The sequence below is a fragment of the Aedes albopictus genome, chromosome 2 (assembly GCF_035046485.1).
Source record: "Aedes albopictus strain Foshan chromosome 2, AalbF5, whole genome shotgun sequence".
NCBI lineage: Eukaryota > Metazoa > Arthropoda > Insecta > Diptera > Culicidae > Aedes > Aedes albopictus.
In genome coordinates, this window is record NC_085137.1 from 498287464 (window position 1) to 498305324 (window position 17861).

The 17861-nt window shown below is 40.1% G+C and overlaps 2 protein-coding genes and 1 long non-coding RNA gene across 3 annotated transcripts; 1 reads left to right on the plus strand and 2 right to left on the minus strand.

Annotated features, from left to right (window-relative positions):
* The first annotated feature begins 1630 nt into the window (after positions 1-1630).
* Positions 1631-2522, plus strand: LOC109407258 (probable serine/threonine-protein kinase DDB_G0281745). The gene is made up of 2 exons (XM_019680270.3): positions 1631-2102; positions 2184-2522. The coding sequence occupies exons 1-2, from the start codon at positions 1998-2000 to the stop codon at positions 2457-2459; spliced, it is 381 nt and encodes a 126-aa protein (XP_019535815.2). The 5' UTR covers positions 1631-1997; the 3' UTR covers positions 2460-2522.
* Positions 2523-3947: 1425 nt separating this feature from the next.
* Positions 3948-8159, minus strand: LOC109425613 (uncharacterized protein K02A2.6-like). The gene has a single exon (XM_062848692.1). The coding sequence runs from the start codon at positions 8157-8159 to the stop codon at positions 3948-3950; it is 4212 nt and encodes a 1403-aa protein (XP_062704676.1).
* A 7781-nt stretch (positions 8160-15940) lies between these two features.
* LOC115262673 (uncharacterized) lies at positions 15941-17515 on the minus strand. The gene is made up of 3 exons (XR_003895402.2): positions 16919-17515; positions 16623-16835; positions 15941-16556 (listed from the first exon to the last, which is right to left on the minus strand). It is a non-coding gene; the product is annotated as an uncharacterized LOC115262673 (long non-coding RNA).
* Between the last annotated feature and the right edge of the window lie 346 nt (positions 17516-17861).

The window sequence follows — 17861 nt, forward strand, 5'->3', positions numbered from 1 at the left end:
ATAAAGCTTCGGAACATTATCTCACCAGTTAAGACTGATAGCAGGACACCTTAGGAAGAGTTTGTAACCTTTCATTGATCCGGGTGTGCCTGCCTTGGAGTGTTATAAGAAATTTCCTACAAGGTCTCTTAGAAAGTCAATAATTCCTATGAAGAAAATCACCGAATAACAAAAATTCCAAATCAATGAAATAAAGCTTCGGAACATTATCTGACCAGTTAAGACTGATAGCAGGATACCTTAGGAAGAGTTTGTAACCTTTCATTGATCCGGGTGTGCCTGCCTTGGAATTTTATAAGACATTTCCTAGAAGGTCTCTTAGAAAGTCAATAATTCCTATGAAGAAAATCACCTAATAACAAAAATTCCAAATCAATCCGGGTGTGCCTGCCTTGGAATTTTATAAGACATTTCCTAGAAGGTCTCTTAGAAAGTCAATAATTCCTATGAAGAAAATCACCTAATAACAAAAATTCCAAATCAATGAAATAATGCTTCGGAACATTATCTCACCAGTTGAGACTGATAGCATAACTTTTTGAAGACATTAGAAAAAATAACAATGATGAATAAGTAAATAGATCCACCTACTATTTACCAATTCATCATACTTATCCTATAGAGATTGGCTGCAATAAATAAGAGTGTATGAATGCTTACAAAAAAAACGAATATGGCGTGGTGTGATAAATGACCAACATTATCAAAACATTATTTTTTCATAATCATTGATGGAATTAGGTAACGAAGCGAAATAACGAAATTTACACTTTCCCAATGATAAAGTTTTTATTATATCTAGATTGAGTTGAAATAAGGGCGAAAGTAACATGATCGATTTCTCTTCATCGACTCTCTCTTCTTCTAATTACAGTGACAAGATGCGAGAAATGTTGCACTTTTTGGCCATTAAACGCTATCTTTCGTTTAAATGTAAAAAAGTTCAATCAAATTTGCATCTTGTCACTTTAATTCGAAGAAGAGAGGGTCGATGAAGAGAAATCGATCATGTTACTTTCGCCCTTATTTCAACTCAATCTAGATATTTACAATGCAAAATCGTGACACTTTATTTCTAGAAATTTGCTTTCGAATAAATTCATTTCATAAAACTCAATCGAACTGGCCACCATGAACGCCCTGAACCACGCACTGAGGGAATGGTCTTCGCTAAATCTGCTGGCTCTTTCGCACTGCTGGATAAATCGAATCAAAAAACTGAAGGGGAAAGTTTGACTTGGTTGATCTTGTTGGTTTTGTCAAACTGGACGATAGTGGTGGTTGGATCGATGATTGGATCGGTTGGATCAATCTTTCGGAGGAGAAATATTGAGGATATGGCCACCAACCTCAATCCTCGCTTTTTCAGGTTGGTCTGTATTTCTATCAAGTTTCAACATTATCATCCAACTTCTCCTCAATAAAAAGGCATGCAATACACTGAAAAAATTCTACACGTTCGAAACACATGTTTCGAACATAGATTTTCACTAGTTGGAAAACATCTGAATTTAACGTGTCAAACCAGTCGTAGATACTCTTTTCAAAATCATGTGCAAAACACGTTAATCTGGCATCATTACTGTCAACTTACTTATAATATCAGTAGCAGGCACCCAGCTACGGGCTCCTGTTCTCCAAAAAGTGAAGCATGCTATGACATACTTACCGCAGGCGAGTTCGGTGATGTACATTAAGTGATGGGCGAACCATTTCCATCATCGATACATAAACACACTGTCAAACACGATCAAATCATGTGTAAAAAACAGTGGTTTAGAATTACGTTAATTTAGCTTGCCGTTTTAAACGATACATTAACGTGTAAAAGAACATGAATGAGGCGTGTCGATTATTTTCAGTGTACATTTAGCAATATTTCCATCAAATTGAGTTTCTTGATGCAGTTGAAGGAAAGATTGAACCTCTTGGTTGAATCAACTTATTGATAAGTGTAAATGGCACTAGTGATATGAAAATTGAATGTCAACCATTGGATGACAAATCGGTGTGAATCACAAACACAACATGCTTCATCATTATGTACACTCCAAGCCGGTGTAGCAATCGTATCTTCATCAACCGGAATTGAAATGAGCCAGGTGAGAGGAAGCTCATTCTCGTATTCGATTGATTGAAGTTTTGCCTTTAAATCCTCTCAAATTTTAAAAATTTCTTTTCAGTTCTGTCCGAAGTGCGGATTTCCGCAGACTGCACTTTCCCCGTTCGGGATGGGAGTTCCAGCGCCGCCTCCAACGGCCCCACCCACGGCGCCGCCCATGTATCCGTACATGGTCCCACCCATGGCTGGAGGGTACTGGCCGTACCCATGGCGGCGCAGGCCACGTCAGCAGCAGCAGCAGCAGCAGCAGCAGCGTCAGCAGCAGCAGCAGCAGCAGCAGCAACAGCAGCAGCTACAGCAGCAGCCGGAGGAGCGACCGCCTGGTGTTCAGCAGTGAATTGGTAATAGTAATAATAAGATGAAATGTACTTGGAATGAAATAAAGATAAGATGAAATGTACTTGGAATGAAATAAAATGACAAAACTAATAAAATAAAATGAAAAAAAATCTGGCGTTCGATTTGAATAGGTCGAATGTTTGCTGTGATTCCTATGCAGATTCGACCTATTGAAATCGAACGCCAGAAATGTGTAAAAAAATAATAAAACAAAAATAATAAAACTTGAATAAATTTAAAAAAAGGTTAAAACTATATTAAAAAAAATATTATTAGCTTTATTAGGGAGATTTTCATCAAGAGGCAGGTTCATCTCCTAAAAAAAATCTGAACAATTTGCTTTTTGGCGAGCTTTTTGGGTAACTACACTGAACGGAAGCCCCATCCCCTCCTATGTAGGCCTTGATTTCAATTGTTCACGCACGTGAACAAGTATAGGTCACTGCATGAAATTCTCTCCTTCTCTTTCACTCTTAAAGAAATTTTGAAAACAACAAGGCCAAGAAACGTCAAAACCCCATGCAAAATCAAAACAGTGCAGTGCCCTATTGAGAGAATGGATAATAACATAGCTGCCTATGATGTAGCGCGCAAGTTTCGAATGGCGAACACGTGCTCCATGTAAATAACAACCGAGAGTAAACGGCGACAGAAGTCCTCATCCAGCTTTCGTAAGCTAAAACAGCAACTAAATTAGGTTTTATCATGATATGGTCTTCTACAAAGTTGTTCCTTAGGGTATCAACTACTACTTTTTCAATTCTGAGCCAAATCGAACACGCCAAACCGGCGTACTGGATGAGAGACTGGAGGTCATCCAATTTCCCATATAATTGGGCTGAGAATCCCATACAAACCTTCAACTCATTTGCGCCAGCTCATTTTTTGACCGATTGAGCTGAAATTTTCACAGATCTTTCTTCTCATCCAAAGGCACGATTCTAGAGGGTGCCTCATGAATTTTGACAACTTTTTTTTCTCACTATACAAATGTGGGCCGGTCTAATCAGGGTTGCCACATATACAGATTTTTCTGTAATCATACAGATTTTCTTGCAGCTTTTCATACAGAATTCTGTATGTACAGATGTACAGATTTTTGGAAATGATACAGATTATACAGATTTTTCAGAAACTTACAGAATTTCAAATAGATTTTTCGCGAAATATTACAGATTTCATACAGATTTTTGACAAAAAATGGTGATACAGATTATGTCGTAAACGCAGGGATTTGGCCGAATCACGGAGTCAAAGAAAACACCGTCTTGCTCCAGTTAGTTTACAACAACGAATGACGTTTATTCATTTTCTCTCTACATTCATAGGATTGGTAGTTTGGTAGACAGGTCGTACAATTCAGGTGTCAAATGCAAGGTTTGTACAAAATAGGTAAAGCAAATCATAACATCTTTCCCTCCCTTAAAGAAAATTCTGTTGCTTAACTGTCTACACATATTTGGTTAGTGGATTAGTTCACAACACATTACAGGTCCAATCTATGCGGAGCCTTTCTTTCTCGAGTTGATCTTCTAACTGTCTCACCAGCATTATCTACCAAGGTTCTAGACTTTACACTCCGCTTCTCTTGTACCCTTGAACCTGTTCCCGCATCGTTGATCGCAGTACTGATAGGAGTAGTTTGTCGAGAAATGAGAGGTGTTAACATATTTTGAGCAGAATCGCCTTCGGTAACATCTGATTCTGGTTCAGTAATGTCCAGTTCCGCTTTTACCTGAACTGCAGGCTGATAGTCCTGGGATCCTGGCATCAACATTTCACGACGTCGCTGGATATCATCTGGAACCTGTTCACGCAGTTCAGCACGCTGAGTAACGGGTCCTGGCACTGGTCCCGGCTTCAATTGATCGACATGCCGCTTCCACATTCTACCGTCATCCAACTCGATCATATAGTGGAGCTTCCCGACTCTCTCAACAACAAAACCGAACCTCCACTTTTCTGATTGTGACATAAAATCCCGTGCAGCCACTCTGTCATCGATCATGAACGAACGCATCGACTTTTCCTCCCCTCGAAGATCCTCGTGTGTTGACCTTTGTTCATCCTGTCTGGGAATCAAGAGATCAAGACGAGACTTAATCTGCCGTCCAAACACCAGCATCGATGGACTTTTTCCTATTGTAGGATGCACTGTTCTTCGATATGCCATCAGTATCTGTTGAAGCTCTACGTGCACCTCAGAGCGTGGACATTTCAGCGCTTTGATTTTGTCTTTGAACGTCTGGACATACCTTTCCGCCTGACCATTCGTCGCGGGATGGTATGGTGCTCCCATCTTATGCACAATCCCGTTTCTCTTGAGAAACTTTTGGAACTGGTCCGACGTAAATTGAGTTCCTCGATCCGTCACTAGAACTGATGGCAACCCAAATACAGCGAAAAACTCCCTCATCTTTTCAATCGTTGTTTCCGTAGTCATATCGGGGATAACCTTCACTTCAGGCCATTTGCTGTGAGCATCGACTATGATCAAGAAATACAGCCCCATAAACGGTCCTGCAAAATCAGCATGAATCCTTTGGAACGGCTCTGAAGGACGTTCCCAGCAATGAACTGGTACTTTAGCGGGGTTTGATCGAACGCGAGCACAGTCCACACAGTTCCGAGCTATCTCCTCTATATCCCGATCGATATTCTCCCACCAACAGTAGGATCTCGCCAACGACTTCATCCTGGATACTCCGAAATGACCAGCATGCAGTTCGTCCAAAACACGACTGCGAAGGGTTGGAGGAACGTATACCCGAATTCCGCGCATCAAACACGAACCCTGCAAACTGAATTCTTTCTGATCCACACCAAACCTGAAACGACCTTCCACAGTACGACCCGACTTCAACGCTTGAATCAGTTCTTTGACACTTCTATCCCTAGTAGTAGCCTCACCGAGTTCTTTGGAGTCTACCGGAAGCGTTTCAATCTGACTAACCTGAACAACATCGACTTCCTCTACCTGATTCCGATTACTTCGATCAACAACCGGTAAGCGCGACATTCCGTCAGCATTTCCATGATCCTTAGAAGCACGGAAGCGAATTTGAAAATCGAAAGACTCAAGGAAGACCGCGTAATGCTGCATACGCAATGCGCAGAGTGTTGGCAATCCTTTGTCTGGCGAAAATATCTGTACAACAGGCTTGTTGTCCGTAACCAAAATAAACTTCCGCCCAAAGAGATACTGATGGAATTTCCGAACACCAAAGATAATCGCGTACGCCTCTTTGTCTACCTGACTATACTTTTGCTGAGTAGCATTGAGTGTTTGCGAAGCGTACTGAATTGGCCGTTCGCTACCATCTGGGTAAATGTGACTCAATACTGCCCCCACTCCATACGGCGAAGCGTCCGTAGCTAGAACCAGCGGCAACTTTGCATCATAATGCACCAACACACGTTCCGACTGCATCTCTGATTTCACCCATAGAAAAGCTCGCTCGCAGGCATCAGTCCACACAAATGGGGTCTTGTCCTTCAGTAGGTTATTTATTGGATATACCTTCGTACTCAGATTTTTCATAAATCTGCCGTAATAGTTTACGAGCCCTAAAAACGCACGGACCTGTTCGCGATTCTCTGGACGTGGCATGTTTTGGATGGCATCGACCTTCTGCTTCATCTTGTGAATCCCATGCTGATCAACGATGTACCCGCAATACTCGATGCTATCGGCGAAAAACTCACATTTCTTGACATTAACCCGCATATTGTGTTCATGAAACCTTTTTAGTACCTCACGCAGCCGATTCAAATGTGTTTCATCGTCTGGACCCGTAACTTCCACATCGTCAAGAAATACCGTGACTCCAGGAATTCCCTGTAGAATTTGAGAGATCTCTCTCTGAAAGATGGCTGGTGCAGAAGCGACTCCATACATCAGCCTTGTTGGCTGATACAGACCAAGATGGGTATTCAACGTTAGCATTGGTTGATCCTCTTGCCTTACTGACATTTGCAAGTATGCTTGAGTCAGATCTAACTTGGTGAATTTCTGTCCACCTGCCATGTTAGAGAACATCTCGTTGATCGTAGGAAGTGGATGTTCGTCGACTACCAAACTCTTGTTCACAGTGAGTTTGTAATCCCCGCACAAACGAATTCTGCCCCCAGATTTCATTACTGGTACGACCGGTGTGGCCCATTCACTACGATTAACTTTCACCAAAACACCTTTCTCGACCATGCTATGGATCTCTTGTTCTACGGAATCACGAATCGAAAACGGCAGTGGCCGTGCCTTGAGAAAAACAGGTTTTGAATCCGGTTTGAAGTGCAAAGCGGCTTGTATACCTTCAATGTTACCCATCGATTCATCGAATACGGAAGGAAACTCTTCAATCAACCCCTTAACCGCCGCTGGGAGAGGAGCATGCAAAGTAATTTTGTCAACAGAACTAACAGAACCCCCCAGGATGTCATTCCAGTCCAACCGTAGAGTTCGCATCCACTCACGTCCCAGTAATGGATGCCGCCTTCCCTCCACTACAAACAAACGCAAACGTTCCGTCTGGTTTCCGTGCTCAACTTCCGTCTGAATGACGCCAATGACCCCGATTTTGTTTCCACAGTAACTACGCAGTTCAATATCTGTTGATTGCAATGGCAAATCGTTCAAAAACTTGACCTTGTCAGTACTACTGATCAACGATACCGGAGATCCGCTATCAACCTCAAACTGAACTAGTGCTCCCCCCATAATAACCTTGAGAAAAATCTTTGACAAATCATTAGACCGGTGTTCCAACTTACATACATCAACAACATACACCCGGTCTCCATCTGAGCACTCTGATTCAGATACATCATCTTCAACAAAGTTTGTTGAGTGTTTCTTCGTTCGGTTCTGATTCTTACTCATTTGAGAATGGTTTGCATTGGAGCTGAGGCACACCCGCTTCAAATGGCCCTTCTTTTTGCACAGGCCGCAAATTTTGTTTTTATGTTCACACTTATCAGCCAAGTGTGCCTCACTTCCGCAGCGGAAACATGTAAACTTGTTAGTAGGATTAGTTACCTTCGTGGCTGCGGTGGCTGCTGAATCCCTTCCGGCGTGAAGCCTCTTACGATCCATCAGATTGACTTCCTGCATCCGTCGATTCAGCACTTCCGCACCCTCGCCGGATGCCTCCATTGATAGCGCGATCTGCTTAGCCTTGTCAAAAGTTAGTCCCTTCTCTTCAATCAGTCGGCTCCGGATCCTCTGGTTCCGCAGACCGAACACCAACTGATTCCGTAGTCCTTTCTGCAAGTAATCTCCAAAACCGCAGTACTTGGCTTCTCGCTGCAGTGCCGTTATGTATTCCGCAACGGTTTCGCCTTCACGTTGCATCCGCTGGCGAAACTTCCACAGCTCCACCATCTCTAACGGCTCTGGATCGAAGTACTGCTCCAGCAACGTAACGATTTCGTCGTAGGTTTTGGCTTCCGGATCTTCTGGGGAGAGATGGTCGCAGAGCAAATTATATGTCTCGGCTCCCATGTAATGAAGTAGCATGTTCCTTTTCATCGCCGGTCCGATGCCGAAAATCTGGAGCGCTCCTTCGAAGCGTTTTACCCATCGCCCCCACTTCGATTTGTGTTTGTCGAATGCCTCAAGAACAAAGGTAGGCGGTATGATCGCAGCAGCAGCGACGGCTCCACCGCCGACAGCATTCTCATCATCAGAGTCTTCCGCCATCTTCCACTTTGTCGCAGCTCACAAGTACGCCGACGCACCCGATTGCAGTAGCAGCAGCAGCATGTACACCACAGCAGAGATTTGTGTGTACCGATTCCCGGGTCGTTGCACAGCGGCACCTCCAACAACACCCTTGCAAGTATGGGTGTGAGTGCAATCTTGTCTTCGATGGCCCCAACGCAGAATTCCACTTGTCCGGATCTCGTCACAAACAGTACTCCGCCCCGGTTGCGCTTGCGGGGTTACTAATCCGCTCGTCGTCAACTGTCGTAAACGCAGGGATTTGGCCGAATCACGGAGTCAAAGAAAACACCGTCTTGCTCCAGTTAGTTTACAACAACGAATGACGTTTATTCATTTTCTCTCTACACTGAAAAACAAGAGAACTCAAATTAGAGTATTTTTAAACTCACTTTTGAGTTCTATTTTGCATCCTGTTTCATTCGCTCTTTTTATTGTTGTCAGAGAGTGAATAGCAAAACAACCCAACTTTGAGAGTTCGATGCGGGAAGCCAAAATTGAGTAAGTGACATAGTACCGAAAGTTGAGTAATTTTAACTGACGGTTGAGTAAAAAGAACTTTGACGCTAGGTACTTTGGCCGTATACGCCTAAATGCAAACTACCTACCTCAACATCGACTCTATCAACTCAAAATTGGCTTCCCGCACGCAACCTCAAAGTTGGGTGGAATGAACTCACTTTTGGGTACTTTCGTTTCTCCGTGTACATTCATAGGATTGGTAGTTTGGTAGACAGGTCGTACAATTCAGGTGTCAAATGCAAGGTTTGTACAAAATAGGTAAAGCAAATCATAACAGATTATAAAGATTTTTGACAGGCAAAATACAGATTTAAATGTGGCAACACTGGGTCTAATCTCCATTCGGGACTACGAAGGTAAAAGAGATTCCAACTCTTTTTCGCTCCAATGAAAAACCTCGTAAGGAACTGTACTCAGTATGTGCGTGAAAAAAAAGTAAAAAATATTTCCCTCTCGTTTTCTCTCACGTAAACCTTCACGCACATTCTGCAACTTCCAAGTCGCGAATTCGTGTATGAGACGATGCACGCACGCTATGAGAATGAACATTGGTTGCAACTGAAGGCAACTGATCACATTCATCGATAACGTAACAAGTCTGATGATAATCATAGTCGCGACGTTGACAATTTGCTATTGCTTGTACTTTTTGCCAACATGTCACGGTTGCTATAAATTTATTTTTAAGATTTTTGAAACAATGATGCTCTGGTTTTCTTGGAAAAATAGGTTTTGTTAAGGCCGGGGACGGTGGTTGAATCGTCCGCCATTGCTCTGTGGCTAGTATAACCCGACGTCTCCACTAGACAGAAATGTCTTGCCATTTTGCTGGACAGATGTGTCATGACAAAATGTTCTCTCGCTGTTTGCATGGAAAGCAGCGGTGTTGCTCATTTCTGTTACGTTTTCTCTTTCTGGCAGCAAAATGGCAAGATATTTCTGCCTAGTGGAGACTAGTAACCCTACATTATAGAGATGTGCGGAGGCGACCATTGTGAGCCAATCGTGCAGAGAGAACTGTCAAAGTGTGAGCCAAATGAACATGTTTATCGTTTGTAAGAAGGCGTCGTTTGAACGGTATTAGAATCTGAACTTAATAAATTATAATTATTTATTTAAATTACCGAGAAATTGACGGCATATGTAAATTTAGTAAAAAGATTATATTTTATTAATTCTACTTTATAGAGCTCATGTTCATGACGAAACTTTTGTCGTTGCTCATCTTGAAAAACTTCCATTGCTGCTGCTGGCTTCACCTCTGCTGCTATTATTTGCGCAACATTTTGGAATGCATTTCAGATTTCATCGATTGCGCTGCTATTTTTCAAAATTTTTGGAGAAAAAAGTTCGACCATAATTTTTAAACGTAAATTAAACAAGTTAAACCACAGAAAAGTCACGCACAAAGTTTGAACATCTAGCTTTGTGGTAAGTGTTGGCAGTGGTTGTAAACAAAACAAACAGTATTGCCGAATCAACATTTGTAACTTCCGCTCATCTCTATGTAAAGGATTTCTAGTGGAGACGTGAGGTAAGTGTAAATTGATATTTGCATCTTCAAAATTGCGAGGCAAATTGCAGGGCTGTTACAGGTGGCGCAGATTTTGCGTCTTTCGCGGTTTGTTTTTGCGTTTCGCGCGTTTTTGCTAATTTCAGCGCGGATTTTGCGGAAATGGTTTTCAAATGCAGTTACATCAAACATTTAGACAAGGAGCTCAACGAAATCAGAAAAAAGAACGTCCCTAGCTTGAAGTGCACTGCACTATACGCATTTGTTTGAACTGAGCAGGGGGAGCGACACTAGTTTTGCCAAGCAAAAAAAACCAAAAAAAAGCTGAAAAAAGCCCAAAAAAGTCGCTAAAACCCGCAAAAGTTTTGCGGGTTTTACCGGGTTTTTTCGGCTTTTTTTGGGGTTTTTCGGCTTGGCAAAACTAGTGTCGCTCCCCCCGGAACTGAGAAGACTTTTTTTCTGAATTGCTTAGTCGATCTATTGAAGATATTTTTGTCTTTACCCCGAAATCAATTTCTGGCTAAAATTTTGAATAGAATGGCAAGATTTCTGAAATAATTGCTGAAGTTTCTTGGTGATTCTGAAATCTTTTTATTTGTGGGATTTACAAAGAAATATTTACTAGGTTTAATCACCGCATGACTTTATCATAATTAATTTTAATTGGCTTTTTTCGGTGATATCAATACTACTCGAAGTAAGAGGGAGTAAGGAAAGTAATGAAAGAATACGATGGATAGATACGCAAGCGAGCGATAAGAGAAATTGAACAGAAATTGAAATTAACAGAGGGTCATTGTTGAGCAACACAATCACAACGACGATCTTCTTGCCATACGTTCTCGAGTTGAACTTGGCATCATAATGCCCAATTTTCAGAACTGGCTCATTATGCAACTGAAATGAGTTGCATAATGAAAAATAGTTGTATAATGACACATGAACATTATGCAACTCAAATGGGTTGCATTATGAAAAAAAAATCATTGCATAAAATGTTGTATATAAATAACTATTAAAATATTTTAAATAGTACTGTCCCGATTCTTTCGTTGGCGGCTCGTTAGATGGGCTGTCTCGATGGTTGAATGTTCGCTGGTTGGGGCAAACCCCAACTAAAAAGCACTGTCAATGTCAAAATCGATGTCGTCTGACAGCCGTCGCATCGCAGCTGCTTTATACAGAACATATGTGCAAGTATGTGAGTGTTTCGTGACGTATTTCTCGTCACTTGCGTGTGTCTAGAGCATTTTGATCAGTTGTCAGTTGCCCCAACGAACGAACACGATTCGCTAAGGCAGTTAAGGCAATAAGAGTCAAAACATGGGAAGTTCAATAACTACGTAACGGTCGAGATTTGACCATATGCGTAGAACATTTTTTTCACCATTTATGGTCCTCTATCACCCCAAGTAGGGTATTGTACCATTTGGGCAGGTGTACCTATTTTGGGCACTTGCCGCTATAACTAAGTCAGTTTCAAACCAATTGATTTGAATTTCTGTAGAGATATATACTGTACGTGCCTAACTCTATACACAATTTCAAATCAATGGGTTTGAAATTGACTTAGTTATAGCGGCAAGTGCCCAAAATAGGTACACCTGCCCAAATGGTGCAAGACCCTATCACCCTTTAAAAAGTTTGCACTCAGGAACCTAACACCCTGTAGAAAATAGACCCCCAATTGTAGAGAGATGAGGAGAAAATTGTTTGTTTACATCAAAAATTCAATTTTTCGTCAAAATTAACCAACACTGAAAATATTCTACACGTTCGAACCACAGATTCCGAACATGTATTTTTACTAGTTGGAAAACATCTGAATTTAACGTGTCAAACCAGTCGTAGATACTCTTTCCAAAATCATGTGTAAAACACGTTAATCTGGTATCATTCGCGACTACGAAGGTTGATGAGCCGGGAAACACTCTTTCTTCCTACGGGGTTTCTTTATGGAGTATGAGTAAAAAAAAAGCAAAAAATCTTCCCTCCTCACTTTCTCACCGAAAACCGGAAACAAAATCATCACCTTCGTAGTCCACAATTACTGTCAACTTTCTTAAAATATGAGTACCACAGTACCAGGCACCCAGCTGCGGGTGCCTATTCTCCAAAAATTAAAGCATGTTAAGACATACTAACCGCGGGCGAGTTCGGTGATGTATCTTAAGTGATAGGCAAACCATTTCCATTATCGATGCATAAACACACTGTCAAAAACGATCCAATCATGTGTAAAAGACAGTGGTTTAGAACCTAAAATTTGATGTCGCCCCCCAGCCTATTCAGAAACTTAATTAGATGCACCGTAAACGTGAGGAGTGATCATAGAACTGGTTACGCTATCGACGCATATACACACTGTGACTGAGCGACTGAGAAACGAAAATCCGAGCAACGACAAAAACTAGGTAACTGAACATTTTTCTAAGGTCTAAATTATGTCAAAGACCGTTTCATAATTGGGTTGTTTTTGTTTAGTGAATAAAATATTATGCTTTTGGTTGAAATCCGAAGTGACCTGGGGTGCGAAAATTGAATACCTTCGAAATTCGTGACTCGACTTGAACTAGTGCATATTGTAGCTTAATGCGCAACAGAAAAACAAAAACGAATTTACGTCGGTCATTTTTCTGAGTAAATATAAGATCATTTTATTGCGTTCCAATTCCTTTGTATTGATGGCTAGATAAAAAAAAACAAGCGAGATGGACCGTAATCGGTCTTAGCCGTATCTAGTGATAATCGAAAGAAAAATAAATAAATAAATAAATAAAATAAAACAACTTTTATTTCCTTAGAATTACAATTCAATCGTAAGTACGCTCCAAATAAAAAAAAAATCCGCATGCAAACTTTAAAAGCATTAGTGAAATTTTGGATTTGGACTAATTTTTCGATTATGAAATAATAGTCCTGTTCAATGAAGTAGGTTGAACATTATTGAAGTTGCTGCATCTTGATCTTACCCATTTGTTGACGAATAGGTAAGAGCAGGATGCAGCAACTTCAACAATGTTCAACCTACTTCATTGAACAGGACTAATCTGGATACCCCTAAAGAACCCAATTCATAACGATTAGAGTTTCTTAAAGGGTCTTCGTTTAGTGTAGTTGTTAGGAATCATCGATTGATGAACCAAATTCACTCGGTCCGAGAATTTTGACGCCGCGCGGGGCAGTTTCCAATCAGAAAAGGAACATTCTGGTTGGAAATCATCCCCCTTGTCTACACCGAGAAAAATTATTACTCAATGACTGAGTTGGCCTTACTCAGAAGTCGAGAAATCCTTTGTTTTCTTACTCAGTTTCGGCTAAAAGTGGGACAACCCATTGGCAATGGGTTGTCCCACTTTTAACGGAAACTGAGTAAGAAAACAAAGGATTTTTCGTTTTCTGAGTAAGGCCAACTCAGTCACTGAGTAGAAATTTTTCCCTGTGTAATTCTCGGACCGAGTGATTTGTGTTCATGAACACCAATGGATTGGTCAAGTGAGTCATTTCACTTTGAAATATCGGCGCGGTAGGTTCGTTAGAACGGGAACAGCGTTCTTAATTTAATTTGTGTTTTATTTGTTTCTTTATTCAGAGTGTTTAGTGCTTTTAGTGCTTTCTGGTGCTCATTCAGGTAAGTATCTGACACATTTTATCATTGAATATAGGTGCTAGAATTCAAAATTAATAGATGCTTCCGAATGGAATTTAATTTTACGTAGATATAATGCGTGTGTACACCGTGTCCAATAAGTTCTCATATTGTGTTTCCAGTTCAAAACCGAATTAACGACATTTTCTTCTTTTACTTCCGCTGCTTTTGCTTTGCGTTATACACTATGTCGGAAGTGGGCGCTGTATAGTCCATTTTACGAGCCGATTTTATGAATGAATTTTGACAGGAGGTAGTGTACAATAACCCGTGAAATTAATATCATCATCAACATTGTTGTCACTTCGTAAAATGGCTCATAGAATACCAAATGTACGCCCAAATGTAGCGCCCCACTTCCGACATTGTGTTTAACGCAAGGCAAAAGCAGCACAAGTAAAAGAAAAAATGTCGCTAATTCGGTTTTGAACTGGAAACAATACAAATTACATACATTTAGAAAATATTATTTTATTTCACATTTGTGATTCATATTTTCAAAATGAATGCATGCATTTAAGGGCCACACTGATTAAATAAAGCATGCGGTTCAAAATAACTTTATTTTCTATAAGTTTTATTAGCCGTTTGTCAACCGATTTGGGTTCTCTTGGCGCCAAATAAAAACAACATCCTAGTAGAATCCTATTAATTTTGATTACGATAGGACATTTGGTTACTGATATAACTTTCGAAGAGTACTTTATAACTGAATTTTTTGAGATTTTTGACAAAGTGTATCACATTAAATATCTTTGCCATCTGTCAACCGATGTTGGTTCTCTTAGCACCAAATAAAAACTACAAGGCTACTTCGTTGCTAATTTAATCGGCTGATTAAGAGATATTAGACAAAGTGTATCTCGATGATTTTCTTATCTATTTGTTAATCGATTAAACATCTTTTGGCAGTTAACGAAATATACAATACTCCAGAATATGAGAACTGGGGTCTCCAGGTAGCCTAGTGGTTAAGGCTATGTATCGCCAATCCGGAGACGGCAGTTTCGATTCCCGTTCCAGTCGGGAAAATTTTCTCAACTCCCTGGGCATAGTGTATCATTGTACTTGCCTCACAATATACAAAATCATGCAATGGTAGGCAAAGGTGCTCAAAAGAACACTAAGTTGAAACGAGGCAGGCCAAGTCCCTGTGGGGACGTAGAGCCATAAACAAGAAGAAGAAGAATATGAGAACTATTTTTTAAGAATTCCATACAAGATTCTAGGAGATGCTTGGCATTTCTGCCAGATTAGTCCATGGTGCATAAATCTATTTTGGAAACCAATCCACTAGATGCCAAATCCACAATATTTTTTAGAAGGCACAATCACACAAAATAAATATGTTAAATACGCATAACACAACAATAATTTTAATAAGTGTAAGAAGGGCCCATAAGAAGGGCCCATATAGCCGAGGCGGTAAACGCACGGGTATTCAGCATGACCATGCTGAGGGTGACGGGTTCGATTCCCGGTCGGTCCAGGATCTTTTCGTAAAGGAAATTTCCTTGACTTCCTTGGGCATAGAGTATCTTCGTGCCTGCCACACGATATACGCATGCAAAATGGTCATTGGCAGAGGAAGCTCTCAGTTAATAACTGTGGAAGTGCTCATAGAACACTAAGCTGAGAAGCAGGCTTTGTCCCATTGAGGACGTTACGCCAAGAAGAGAGAGAGAGAGAGAAGAAGGGTTCTGTTCACCACAGGTGGATTAAATCGGGGTTTTCAGTCACTAAAGTCACTATTTTCGTAAATCTGACAACATTGAGAAGATTATAAAAAAATTTTAATAAAACAGCAATGTCGAAATAGGAAGCAATCAGTGAAGTACTAGATTGAAAGTAGTGAGCTGGATTTTTGTATGGTGAGATGATCAGTTTTCCATTTCTGCAATGAAATATTGCAAACAACGTGGGTTATATGGTTTCTTGCCTAATTTGATGCTGTTTGAGCAAAAGCTTGGGTAACTGTGTTGTTGAAGTTGCAAGAAATAAATAATACAACAACACAGTTTCCCAAACTTTTGCTCAAACAGCATCAAATTAGGCAAGAAACCATATAACCCACGTTGTTTGCACCATTTCATTGCAGAAATGGAGAACTGATCATCTTACCATACAAAAATACTTTCCATACTTTCAATCTAGTACTTCACTGATTGCTTCCTATTGATGCCCAAATTTTCCTCACACGTCAGTTTACCCAAATATGAGTAAAGTTTACCCATAATCGCCAAAAAGTGCACAACCTTATTTTATGAGTAATGGGGCTTTACCCATATTTGAGTAAAGGGTTTTTGTGGAATTATGAGTAATTGAAATTACTCAAAAATGAGTAATTTTACGCTGCTTTTGGTCGGCTATAGAGAAAAGAAAATTCAAAAATACTCATTAAAATAAATACAATCATAATAAAACTCAATGAAACAATAATTTATTAATCATACAGACAATTAGTGTAAAAAATGTACAATTTAACTTCACTAATGTTTCATTAGACAAAATACCCTTTCATTCCAAGATTATCCTATTCTTCCTAGCTGGAGTCCTGCTTGTTGATAACTCCCCGATTCGGAACAAGGATAGGTAGGCATATCATTGAAGATCCAAGTATCCTCACTGCGTTTCCGCGGAGCAGATAGTGATGAAGCCGTCGGAACAGATTTCCGCTCATTCGACGAGTTACCTACAAAGGAATTAAAATAAATTTATGATGGATAGAAGAATCACTCACCGATATTTTCAAACTCACCTTGATAATGCTAATGTTATATAGAGCTCCGACCCTTGATCCGTCACATCCGGAACTTTCCTTGGCAGAATGAGTTTCAGTCGGAACTCGAATACCTTTAGCGTAACATTTGCTTCCATTCCATGCCCTTTGTAGTTATCCGGGCCTGCAGGCGGTTCGCCTCGTTTTTTATTTATGCATTACGCAGCTTTAGTTGAAATTTTCTGGATCGACCTTCAACCAAACAAAATAAAAAATATTATGAACAATTCAGTTTAATCTAATCAACGAATATTTAATTATTTTGCCTATCTTACCTTTTAGATCAACTGTTTTTGCTTTAAAACATTTTTTTTATTTCCAACTATGACTTAATCTTGTTTTCATCTGCTCGCCATTTTGATCACCGAGGAATGTTGAAGTTTTATTTTTTCATCCAAATATGGGTAAAATGCATTACCCATATTTGGGTAACGTTACTTTACTTGTAATATGAGTAAAGTTTACCGATTTTTGTTGGTATATTTTACCTATAATATGCGTAATGCATACAAAACTCAAATTTGCGTAAATAAATTACCTACTTATGGGTAAACTGATCTAAGCGTGCAGACACTAGTTAAATTATTAGTGTGTCGACTTACAGATACAGTTTCATCGTATTTGAGAGAAGAGAAGATGGATTTATAGCGAAGATTAGATGAATTTCTGAATTACTATACTTTTTAAAAGTAACACTACAATAATCTTACATTTAAAATTTCTGTTTAATTATACCACCATATGTCTACGAATTCAAAAACTGGTAATCATTACATGTGTGAAAATTAAGTTTATCGGATCAAAATAGGAGAACTTATAGTGAGCCAAAATTAGTTCCGTTAGGGGTGGTTCGGTCGTGCGGTAGATTTGAAGCTAATCATCCAAATTAGTGCGCGCTTGCCTTTGTGATTTGTTTGACGTCGAGATACACAGATAACCAGCGATGGAGACACATATTGCGGATTTTTAGAAAAATTTCCACTCTGCGGTAGCCGCCGAGTCCTACCGCAGCTGTCAAAGTCCTACCGCAGCCATGAAAATCATCATATCATTGAAAAAGATGGCCAAATCAAAGTAAGCTTGCAAGTGAAATGTTCTGAAAACCAACAACAAACAATGATCATCGGCGTCGTATCCAAGGCATCGGTTGGGCCGCTTGATGATACCAAAGTGAAAATCAGTAGTCTGACAGCTGCGGTAGCTTTTCGTTCTACCGTA